The 13,161-nt window shown below is 37.8% G+C and overlaps 1 protein-coding gene across 1 annotated transcript in view; it reads right to left on the bottom strand.

Annotated features, from left to right (window-relative positions):
- Nucleotides 1–288: 288 nt before the first annotated feature.
- mn1 (meningioma (disrupted in balanced translocation) 1) overlaps nt 289–13,161 on the bottom strand; it is a 19,232-nt gene continuing 6,359 nt past the window's right edge. Inside the window, exon 3 of the mRNA XM_015370902.1 lies at nt 289–1,775. Within this exon, the coding sequence (XP_015226388.1) occupies nt 1,555–1,775 (221 nt within the window). The 3' untranslated portion in view covers nt 289–1,554. The remainder of the gene's footprint in view (nt 1,776–13,161) is intronic.

Genomic DNA, 13,161 nt, shown 5'->3' with positions numbered 1-13,161 from the left:
AGAAACACCAATTTGCCCGTAAATATTAAGCAAAATAACAAAAGTGCTTCTATAAGAAATTAATGAAAAACACTCTGAGAGTAAAAGAAATGGCACTCCATTTGTAAGGGGTGGTATGCAAGTGATCAGAAATGGTAACTTGCCCTATAAAGGGTTAAAGTACATGGGTGCACATGGTTTCTGTAAAGAAATAATACTGAAGTGGGAAGGAAAATATTGTAAAGTACAGATATGAAATGGTACAACCTGACCCAGAGCATTTTGAAGCACTTAACAAAAGAGACAGAATTCCACCTTTAACATCATATTTATTGTTATTTAGTTACTCAATAAAACATATACAGATATATACAATATGCAGGAAAACAGACGACTGCACTTTACATATTATTAAAAAAAGGAAAACAATAACAAAAAAACCTGTTTGTAAATTGCCGTCACAGTCCTCCATCTATTGTTCAAGAAATTCAAATTCAACAGAAGCATTAAAGGTTACAAGATTGCCTAACACACAGCAAAATGTTCTCTTATTATACATGTGCAATACCAATAATCTTTTTTTTTTTTTTTCATTTTCCCTTATCAAACAAACCCCTCGACCTTCTTTGTTGTTTTTAGTTCCCATTGGCTGAAATGGATACAAGTGGTTGAGCTCACATGTACAGCGGAGAAGAGAGAGACAGAGAGAGGAAAAAAAAACCTTTTCAGCAAATTAACCAACAGAGAAATACGAATTCAATGACTGAGCAGCAAATGATAAGAATTCAAAACTTCTTTAACAAATAGAAGAGTTCACAAAAAAAAAAAAAAAAAGATTAAAAATGCTGAGGTACATTCATGCATAACTGCCCCTCCTCTAGCCTTCTTCTGGGTCCTTTTCTTCTGGCTTTGTCTAATGAACCAGCAGGCATCTTTAGAGAAAATTTAGCCCACCATTGGTCAAACATCCATCCCCAAGGTCAACTTTAAAGGTGTAGCCATAACCGAGGTAAGAGCAGTAGGCTGCAATAGCAACAGAGTAAAAAGCGATGAAGCCGATTTCACATCACCAATACTTAAACACTGGTATACAATCAAAGCCAATGACAACTGACATCTGTTCCTCTGTTTCTCCTGCTTTTCTCTTCTCCTCCTTTAACATATCTTTATTGTTCTTCAACAATGAAATCAAAAGGGAAAGAAAAAAGTGGATTTGAGGTTTTCCAGATGTGGGAAGCAGCAAGTCAGACCCACGTTTTATTGTCCAGCAAAATTTTAACTTGTGACTGCATGTGTCTAAAAGAAAAATAAAAAGAGGGGGGAAAAAAACATGGCAATTGTTTCTGTGTGTGAGTGTTCATGTAACTCGCGTTCGTGGTTTTGCGTTTATAAGCGCAAATGTCTCTCTCCCTGAACAGGCAAGAGCCGCACACAGCTGTCTCGTAGACATATTGTCATCATCATCATCATTATTTATTTATTCATTTTTTTGTCTCTGAGGTTCTCCTTCAGTTATTTTTTTGTTCTGTTTTTCTGGTTTTGAATCCTTCCTTTTCCAAGTTTTTTTTTTTTTGCTCAAGTTAGAGCTGCCACAAACGTCCCAAATCGGTTTGAGATGTCAGAGTGAATGGAGCGCCAAGAGGAGACTGGTCCCCCTCGGCCCTTGCTGTCCCCCAGCTCGTCTGTACAGTGGACGGACAGGCACTGCAGGTGGTTCCCGCCGCTGCTCCCACCACCTCCTCCTCCTGCGGCTCCTGGGGGTGCAGCACCAGTCTTACTCTGGGAGAGGTCGGATTCTGCACAGAAGCACAGGAAGTAGAAGGTTAATTAAGGCTTCAACATCTCCAGGCAGCTGACATCCTCTTTAGAGAGATAAAACATTTAAAACATACACATTTAAAAAAAAAAAAACAGTGTTATTTTCACATCCCACTCTAAGTCTGCACTGTGAAATTAATTCAACACCATTCCACCATCACTCGTTTTCGTCAATAAGACCAAAAATGAAGCCTGTAAGCAAAGCCTCCTCTTCTCACAGTCCACCTCCTCACTGTCTGAAAGAGTGTGAAAACAGGCGCGCACAAAAATAAAAATGTGCAAATTCCAAAAAAACTCCTGCATGACCTCCAATCAGTGGGTCAAAGGGCTCGGAGGAGACTGACCTTTTTTTAATCTGCTTGACCCGATTTATGGGCATAATGACCATGACACAGTATCGACCTTGTGTCAGCAAAGTGAAGTCTCCTATTAAACAGTTGTGGAAAAATCCATAGATAGGTTGATTAAACATTATGTGAAAAGCAGAGGTCCACCAAAAAAATCAGCTGGTGACTGGAATTGGTCGATTTTATCCTTGACTGGCTGATTTGGGTTCGGCTGATCAGGAATAATCTGATCAGTCAGGGCACCATCCCTCAGCACAAGCTGGTCACAAACATCACTCTTCAGTAAGGAATTTGCTACCAGGGAGAAAAGAGCTATCTAGATATATTCAGCATCAATGAGATGTTTAAAAACAAACTCAGGGGGAAGGACAAAAGCTATATAAAGAAAAAGGGAACTGATTTTGTGTAGGATGTTTATTCAGACACCAGGAGTTTGACATTAAAATGAAGATGAACATATGAGCATAAAGTGGCTATTTTTTAGCCTTGTGAAGAATCCAGTTCTAATCTGTCATCTAACATGTTGGATTAAGCCATGCTGACAGTCTCGTGGAAATATCACAGTTAAAGTTTATTATCTTAATGTTTTTTGTCACCAAATGAAAGTGAAATCCTGCAGCGCTGTGGAATACCAACTGCTCCCTCTAGATTACTGCTAGTATTTTACAGTAAGAAGTTACTAACAGCTTTAGCATTTTTAAAAGTACCTTTGAGAAATAAAATTTAAGCGAAAAAAAACACAAAGCATTATGAGACATAATTTGTATTTTAAAGGCTTAAATCGGAGACAAAGTAATTTTGTTTAAGTTTTAATTAAAGACGCCACACTTAAACTGCAGCATCTCCTCTATTTTGACGTACTGTTGAGTAAAACCCTGTCTTTTTAATAGGAATATCTTTATTTTCATTTTATATTTAATTTTTTTTTGCAAAAAGTAGAAAAATAGCAAAAATTGCAGTTATACTTCTTCAAATATATATATACATATAAATTGTTGATTAAAAATTGTCTACAGTATATAAATCTCCACAAAAAAGATGGAATAGACAGACACCCAACAAGCACACAGCACATGTGAAGAAATATGTGTACTATGTGAGGAAATGAACTGCTAAAGAGAAGATGGTGATTAGTGTGAACGTCCTGAGTGCAGCTTCACACCTCCTCATATCTATCTGCTAAGAATAAATAAAAAAAGGGTAGAATTTAACGAGATCTAATCAGGACACAATCAAAACAGAGAAGGAGTGGTGGTGGGGCTATGTGATGTATGCCACTAATACAGCATCATGTGCTTTTGGGTTTTGCCTCCAAGCAAGCCCTAAGCAGAGAGAAAACTGCGAGTGAAGATGTTAGCGATCTTTGGTTTACATCAGTCCGATTAATCTCCCATCTCCTCAGCACAAAACTGCACCACTGCCTTTCTCTGTGTGGATGGTTCAAACACACCAGATCAACCGTGAGAAGACACAAAGCTTTGAGGTTCAGGGACAAGTTGGTGTGTGAGCGCAGAGGCAGGTGGAAAACATCTTTGACAAGCTGAGTTACATGTGTCAGAGACGGTGGGGGGGCCAGGCTGTGATAGACGACAGTTTGGGCGCAGAGAAGCTCAAGATCACAACACTCCAGTCAGGGTGATGCTCACCTGAGGGAAGAGCGAACTGTTGCAAAAAAGCCCTTCATGCCTGTAGCATCTGCAAGCTTACTTCTCCTTTTCAGCTAATCCATTTAGTATCTTTTAATTTTTTTATTCACAGTTGTCATTTTTTTCCATAAAGCTTGTGGCAGAATAGAATGAAAAAACAAAACTGCGACGACCAAAATACAGGGCAACTGAAAGAGGCAGACATGCAGGCGAACCCCCCAGCCAGTCTGGGCTGCGACCAGTGGAATGGAAAAGTGCAGGGATTTGGTGAAAGGTCAGGCAGCCAAGTCTCCTGTTATTCCTCTTTTCATCTGCTTCTATCACCTCTGCTCTCTGTAGGATTTCTCTCCGTCTCCCTACCTCGATCCAGGGGCCTGATAGAAGCATGTATATGGTGTGTTTGGTCGTTTGGCAAGCAGGAAGAGGATTTTAGAGCAATGCTGGTGGTGGCTTTGACAAGATCTCACGTTTGCCAGAGGGTCCAGTCACACACCTCAGCACGGCTGACCCCCACCCTCCAAAAAAACCCACCCCCTGCCAGTTCAACCCCCACATCCCCTCACACTCCCTCATCCCAGCTCTGTGCCCTCAAGCACCCGCCAGCAGCTCATGCTAGCTGGGCACAGCAGGGTCCGTACCGGCCTGAATAGGCAGCCAAGCGTTCCCCTGGCTCACTGCTGACACACAGCAAACTGACAACGCACAGCCAAAAACACAGAGCACACCAACCGCTGCTATATTCACACCAGCCTTCAGCTGCTGCTACACACACACAGAACCTGAAAGCAAGGACATGCATGCACAAACACACACACTGTCATACAACCACAGCAAGACATATTACTCCGCTTCAAAGCAAGGACGGCGGTGGAAAATAACACAGAAGAAACTACACATGGATAAAAACCAGACATGACTCCTATCTTTAAGATCACACAAACGTACTCATATTTAGCATTAGAATAATCCCAGTATTCATGTTCAAGGGATTTTCTTTGTTTTTTTTTATTCAACTAGGCTTGAGTTAGTGCAATAACTTTCAGTCTAATAAGAAAACAAATCACTGTATTAGTAATAAGAATTCAAACAAAATGAACAGATTATATCCTTTTTATTGCTATTACAGTTTTCTTTTTTTTACATTATATTGCATCATCTTTTCTTTTACCCCCCGTTCTTTGGAATTTGAAATAGAGCAACAGAATAGAAAGTAACCAACTAATATTTTCTGACATCTGGGTTAAAAAACGCTGCAGAACAAAATGCAACTCATAGCTTCCCAGCTGTGGTCTTTAAACAGTGTCACCTTAATAGGAGTAATGACTGCAGCTCTTTTAGTTTCCACACAGCGTGTGAATAAATGCTATTCTGTGCACTTAATGACTTTAAATATAATAAAGTCAAATTTGCTTTTGTTGTGAATGAGGTAAAGATGAAGTGGCCTTCTTTCAGCCAGCTGACAGGCAGAGCAACAGGTGGGGAAGGGGGAGTGCTCTTATCCTGTGCTCTCAATTTTTACATTTTGGGTTTTTTAAACCAGCTTTGTAAAAATAAGTTAGTATTTTTCCACACTGTGAAGTATTGGCCAGTTATCAGCGACAAGACGCATGGCTGCAATAAAATCCAGATGGTGATTATAATGTTCTGGAAGACGGAAAAGTCTTTTTGGAATGAGATAGGCTCCCATACATAGAGAAACCTTTTACCAATTATGTGATCAACTGGTTTTAATTTTAAAGCTGAAAACCATTCATTTCAGTTTCACTGTTGAGCTTTTATTCAATTAGAATATACACTATAGAAATCTAAAGAATTAACAAAAGTTTGGCCCTGATTCTATAGACCTACACTCAATCTTAATGAACTTTAGACTGCTTTAGATGCTATTTAGGACCAAATAAATAGTTTTTCCATAATACAAAAGCTACATATATATATATGTATATGTATATAAATAAAACTTAACTTTGGAGGGTATCCAGGCCAGGGAGGATTCACAAATATATTCCCTAAACCATTAAAAAAATAAAAATAAAAATCAAGATGCCACACTTAAATTATCCATGACAGTAGATTTGTGTTCAAAGGTGAAGACGGCAGTGTGAAATTCAAAAATCACACAAGTCTAAATCCCAAATCACCATGACATTTTACAAGGAGGAATTTTCTTCAATAAAATCTGCCTGGCTACGGTTGTTCATTGACTCACGCAGAATTCATATCCACGGTAATATCTCAATAATAGCCCATTCACCTGAAGGAAACGAGCGCTTAGCTCCAACCAGCGAGAGAGAAAATGCCTAATAAAAAAGGGGCAACGCTAACAGCGCAGGCAGCTGTGCTCAGCCACAAATACACCTTAATATCCTTAACCACATTACAGCCACAAAGGATTACCAAAGACATGCGCTAAATAAATACTGAATTCAAAGTGATGCATTTATGCGGCCATATCTCTCACCCCAAGTGCAGTATATTTTTATTTGGTGCCTGGTGATGATGCTCACACACATGCACACACACACACACACACACACACACACACGGAGTAGTAGCATCAGCAGGGTTGTGAAGCAGTTTTTACAGACACAGCCAGAAACGATTTACAGAGATGAGTGGAGCTTGAATGCCATGAAGGCAGGGAGCACAGCGCACAGCTCCGGTTGTCTGGATGACACCAATGTGTCTGGGAGCTGACGGTCTGACACGGGTTTACATGTCAAACTGCACACACTCTGAGTAGCACAGTAAGGTAAACAAAGGCTGCTCGGAGAGCGTTTTCCTGCCAGCTCCGTATTAACAGTTACAGAGTACAATTAGTTTTTCAAATTAATCTTAAAGCAGCGCCGCTAAATGATTTGAATAACAAAAGAAGGTGACAAAAGAAATATGGAGGGCTTGAAAGGTTGCAGCATGAACTGATAGGTATACATAAAAATATGATTTTTAAAAATCCTCCGGAAAGGACAGCATTTTCACAAAATCTAGAAAATTTTTTCATTAGAAAACAGACAACCAAGGGTGTCCAGAGGGCTAAAGAACAGACTTAATCCTTCCTCCACCTGTTGGCAGGCTCTGCAGTTAGCTGCTTCAAAGTAGGTAAATAAAATTTTCCTGTTAACATTCTTTTTATTAAGAAAACAAATAAAGTCTTGGAGTGGAAACGAATGCACAACAAATTGTCACAAAATTAAACGTTTTTAAATCTACAGATTGCAAGCAACAAAAAGTATATCTGTTAAGCAGCAGACTGCAGGCTAGCTACAGATATTTAAACTAAGAAAAACAGCATATTTCACTTCTTGTTACTCTTTAAGATATTTGTTTTTTCCTATTTTTTTATCAAAACCAAAAATACTTTTCATGTGCTCAATGAATGAATTACTTTATCTATTCATTATCAATAAATAATGAATATCATCATTTAATGCATTAATGCTTAGTGGTGCAGTGGGTAGCACTACTGCCTTGCGGCCCCCTTGCAACAAGAAGATTTGGGTTTGATTCCCGGTCCGGTTCTTACTTCATGGAGTTTGTGGATTCTCCCTGAGCATGCTTGGGTTCTCTCTGGGTACTCTGGCTTCCTCCAGAGTCCAAAACATGACTGTTAGGTTAATTGGTTTTCGCTAAATTTTCCATAGGTGTGTGAATGGTTGTTTGTCTCTGTGTTGCCCTGCGATGGACTGGCGACCTGTCCAGGGTGTACGCCGCCTCTCACCCCTAGACAGCTGGAGATAGGCACCAGAACCCCTTGCGACCTCGCTTGGGATAAGCGTGACAGAAAATGGATGGATAGAATAATGCCCATTAATTGAAATTGGCTCTTCAGGACCAACATGTAAATGTGACAAATTTAGTTCTAGAGCCTACTTCTTATGAAGTGTGCCAGGTAGGTGGTATAGAATGAGACACTAACAATAAATGACCTAATGGATAAGTTAGACAAACTAGAAATTTTTTAAGTATAATGTGTGAACTGATTTTAAGACAAAACTGTATGAAAAAAAGCAGCTTTTCTATATTGGGTCTAAAAGTCTCCTCTGGTGCAAGCTGTTGTGGAAAATGTGTGGCACTATTCATTGGTTGTAGAAGTTTGTATTAATAACCTAAAGCCATGGGATTGTTTTTTTTTTTTCTAGGTATTATATAAGTAAATTCTGATCCTAGCATGCCTGTTTTAAAGAATCACTAAAAAAGGCTAAAATAAGAGTAATAGTAAATAAAGTCTGTGTTGGAGGGTTTTAAGTTTCCTCTGTCTCAGTGATTTCCCAGGCCATGGAGTCCCATGCGGCAGGCAGGCCTGCGCCCTTTCTATCCCGATCCCAACACTTCCATGACGACACTTCACCTTTAACCTCAGGCTCCCGAGGCCACGACCCCGTCCCCTCTGAACACAAACCAGACCAATCAGATTTCTGCGCTAGCTGACAAAAACACCCAAAGGCCTTCACTCCAATGACAGTGTGTGACATCAGGTCAGATTCCTTTCACATAACAACTAGCGCAGCGGCTCTATGTGAAGACTCAGCACAAAACAGTGGTTAAAATCCATGAAGGAAAAAAGAAACTAAACCTAGAGAAAGAGGATGGGGAAATGTCTGTTTAACATGCAACTGGATGTAACTCATGGAAATTTTCTTGGACGGGATAAACTAGATATATATTTTTCCCTGCTTTAATAATCCAGGTTGCAGCCAAAGCTACTAACATTAACAAAACCACTAAACGGATTAATCTGAAGATATTTCTAAGAGTTATATTGAAGTACAATAGGCCTAAGTGAGGTATTGTCCTGGATATCCATGCCTTGAGGTAGATGGGGGGCATGTGAGGCGCCCCAGAACCCCTTTTAACTCCACCCAGTGCCGTAGCATGACCTTTCCCTCAGAGCAGGGAGGATATCTGCAGAGAGCGATGAGGGAGGGGGGACATTTCTCAGGCAAGGGCACAGGGGTTATTTTGGTTTGAATTTCCTCTCTGTTCTCTGCCCTGGAACAAGAAGAAGGGGGAAAAAAAGGAAAAAGAAACAAAAAACTTGCCTGAGCAGGCAGTGCCCCCAGCATTTGTTACCTTCTCTTCAGCAACACACTCACTCCCATCCCCTAAAACCCTACACACACGCACACACACCTCCCCCTCCAGCCACAAGAAGTGCTTAGAAAACCAGACACAAATCAGAACATGGGAAGTGATTTAGTGCCTCCTACATAACTCACAGCCATGTCCAGGACCTGTCCAGCACGTCTTCCAAACCAGTGACATATTGATCTAGTTCGCTGTCTCTATTTTGTTTCTGCAACCTGCTTTTTGTTGATTTTTTTTTTGAACTTTTTTATTAGAACGACTCATATTTTACACTAACATTACCTGAAAATATTAGCAAAATAATAAAAGTGAAATTTGCAAATATAAGACCTGCTTAAAAAGACAAATATTCTAGGAATAATAATAATGTATGTATTTTTGGAAGCACTAGGCATAGGTTGATGTGAGATCCTCACAATGTGATATCACTTAAATAAAAACAACATACTTAGCATAAGTTCATCTATAAGATTTTAGAGAGACTAAAGCAACTTTCTAAAATAAACATTTCTTAGTTTTGAAGGAGTCAAATGCTCATTTCACAGATTATTTCACTTTTTTTCCTTCTCAACTTAAAACCGAAGGTATAAAAAACAGCTTTAATGTGGTTAAAAAGTTGAGTCATTAGGCAGAGCCTGCTGACAGCTCATCATTTGTACTTTTAAAGCAACGTTCATAAGATTGACTATTAGAAAACTTTTAGTCCCCACACCTCAACTGTTTTTCTTTAGTAAAAATATTTAACATTTTCTCTTTTTTGCGGGCAAAACAAACATAAAATTTTCTCAGTGAGCCGTCATGCTGGCAGTATTTAGCAACTAGTGTGGGAGGGACAGTGCTGCAGTTACTGAAGCCCTTTCTTCTGCCTCTCATTAAAAAAGTTAAAAACAGAGAAGGTTGGACATATTAGTGGATTTAAAGCAACCTTTTTTAAAAAAACATTTAAAATAAATATCAATGAACAGTTATCTAAATCATGTGTTTAAATACACAAAGTTTAATAATATAATATATGTGCAGCTTGACTTCAATCAAACATACGACAACTGTGGAAAAACAAAAAAAAACAAAAACAAAATGTATGCTTTTAAAAGTCTCTGTGATTCCAAAAGCACAAATGGTAGCTATTAGCAACCAATTTGTTTCCAGAGCAGGAAGTAAGCAGTCAATTTTGTCCTTTTATTTGTTCTTTTCTTTATTTCATGTTGCCTCCTGTACCTCCTCTCGTGCTCCATCAGTCTCCACTTCTGTCTCCCAAGAGAAACAGCCTCAGTGTCATAACTCATTTGTCAATTTCTCAACATAAATTAAACAGCGTCTGACGACTACCTGTATGGCAAATAGCATAACAGTTACTGGCAGCGCGACAATATCCACACCTCTAAAAAAGTGAAAATATATACTTACGCACTTCATTTAAACTAATTTTATTGCCAACCAATATCATGGGAAATGATGCCCACTGTCCTCACTCTACAGCCCAACCTGTTAGACACTATTCTACCTTTAGATTCACAATCTATTGCATTTCTAGCTGCTTCTGAGGAAATAAAATTTTCTATTTTAAAGAGTTAAAAGAAATAGCAAAGCCAAAGGTTTGACACCTTCAATTTCTTCCTTTATTAGTCACATTAAAGCTTCTTTAAAATACTTTTTTGACTGTCCCTATTGCTCGGAGCATCTCATAAAAAATATACTTGTAAACAATTTTTTTTTTATCTTAAAATGCAAATCAGAGTAAATAAATACTTGTAGAGTTCTGTAGTGCATTGGAATTAAATGTGAACATTTTTACACAGATAACTGAGATCAGGAAGGAAGCTTTATTTATAAAATTTTATATTCATGAATAGAACATTTTAATCATTTGTTTAACCTGAGACAACTATGGTAAAATTTTTAATGTTTCTTAAGTTGGTCATTTGTAAAGCTCTGACACAAAATTCAATAAAATGTTTTATGCAAAATAATAATTCGATCATAAGTACTGATTGATTTATTTCAGGTTGCACAGATCTGTTTTTTTTTTTCAGGCAGATATCTATTTCCAATTTTCTTTTGGGTCTGAGCTAAGAATTTAGATTTTGACTTTAGAGTTTTTCTGTTTTTTATGATTTTTGCAAATTAAAGGGCAAATACATGCTGCAGGTTTGTTAGTTGTCTGGAGTCCAGCAGAAACGCAAGGAGTTACATTATTACCATTCATGCATCAAAGGATTTTTTTTTTTTTACTAAATGTTGGTAAAACCGGGGTTTTAAAGACTTAAAATGGAGAGTTTTAAATTTTAAATGTATTTTTTCATTTTTTGAGCTGCCGATCACTGATCAGAGACAAACAAAGGAAAACTAGTCATTTCTGATTTTTGCTTGTACATGAATTTTGTTCATCTCTTTAGCTTTGAGATTGGAACTAAACAAGTTTTGAGTTCGCTCTATTCCTCTGTTTTTAGAGACACAAAACGAAAAAAAGGAACTGTTTAATGATTTGACTTTTGTTTGTAAACTACTCAAATCAAAAAATATATATTTTCATAATGGTTATTGCAGTAGAGATGAGTGCGATAAATGTTGTTGCAGACGTCAATTATGAAACACCTTGTAGTGACAGGTAAAGAACATAAACTGCCCCGAGCTGTTTTTAGTACCTTCCAGCACGTGCCAATCACCTTCTTCCTTCTTAGAAAAAAAAGGGAGAGAGAAATTACTGGTGTTACTTGTGGGACTTTTGTCGTGCTAAAAATGTCAGAGCCAGGTAAATCTCACAGGACTTCTCTTTTCACAGTGGAATATCAATAAACTTTCAGCCTTTGTTGCAATTCTTTGCTTTCTAGTAAGCGCGATTAGATGCAAGTCCCCCCCCCCTCTCTGTTCCAGAGCTGTCAAAGTCGGAGTGACAAAGATTTGATTATTATTAGAGCTTGTTTGAAGACTGATTTGTTGGAAAGCCAAAACTGAAACTGATCCACAAGGTCAACAGTAAAATGTTTAAATGTGAGGGAAAAAAAATTCACACAACTAAGTGGCAAAAAACCAGAGTGAAAAGTAAAAATAAATATAACTGAATCACTTCCTACGCCTGCTGGTTGCCTGTTATCAAGACTGTGCATGAGTTTCCACATTAACTGTCATCTACTGGCTAAAGTATGTTCAAGGGAGGGAGCAAAAAACCAAAAAGTTTTTGTAAGGAGGTAGTGAAAACGGAGGTTGAACGACAAAAATTTGACTTGAAGTCATTGAGATGATGAAGCACTTCATATTGTGAAAAAAAGATTTAAAGAAACATAGGAGCATAATTTCACTAAAAACATAAAGGGCAAAGAAGCAGCTAAAAGAGGATATCACTGCCACACGCAACACTTGAAACGGCCGCAGAGGGAGCACAGGGAAGACCAGGCGAATGTTCATGAGAGCACGGCCGAAGTTTTATCAGCTATCTGTCGACACATTAACACATTCACAGGAAGTTATTGAATATCTGCTCTTTGTCTTTTTGTTTTGTTTCCCGAGCGAGCTTCTCTCCTGATGGAGCAGCGACAGGCCGCAGTTTTAAAATAAACACAATTATTGCATTTTTCATGACTTTGCTCTTTTTTCAGGAAAGCTGTAAGAAAACATACATAAAGTGAACTGACTTTTAAACCTTTGACTCTTAAAACCATAAGCTCATCAGTGCAGGCTGCACTCAGATATTCTCCAATGCAATAAAAGGAAAAAATTGAAATAAAAAGAAAATGGAAAAAGAAAGGAAATTAATGGTGTGCATGTTTTACAAGAAATTAATAAGATTTTTTTTTTTGCTTGCACTACTATAACTACTTAATTACTTAAAATATGAGCTTTTTAAAATAAAACTCTTAAAGTAAATTTTGAAAAAATTAAGATATATCAAGCAGCAATATAAGAAGATAATAATGAATAAGTTCCAAACCTTATGTCAATAATTTTTTTATAGCTTAGTTTTATGCACCTTAGAATGATGTCACTCTTTGTTTAAGAAATATTAGATTTTAACCTAACTGACCAAATTTCTATGCATTATTTGAAATCTACGTCAGAGGTTTTTTTTTCTTTGCGGTAGCAGATTTTCTGTTTACAAGACTGATCACTTAAAACTAGACTAAGCGGTCAAAGTGGATCCTTTATCGTGTGTCTGTGTGTGTGATATAAATAAATAAGTCTGTGGGATGTTTGATTTGCTTTTACGCTGTGAGCTGTGACTTATCTTAAATCATCATGCAATGTCACTACAAATGTGGAGTAACATCATATATATATATATATATATA

The sequence above is a fragment of the Cyprinodon variegatus genome, unplaced genomic scaffold, assembly GCF_000732505.1.
Source record: "Cyprinodon variegatus isolate N-32 unplaced genomic scaffold, C_variegatus-1.0 Scaffold49, whole genome shotgun sequence".
Lineage (NCBI taxonomy): Eukaryota > Metazoa > Chordata > Actinopteri > Cyprinodontiformes > Cyprinodontidae > Cyprinodon > Cyprinodon variegatus.
This window is presented reverse-complemented; position numbering and strand designations above follow the sequence as displayed.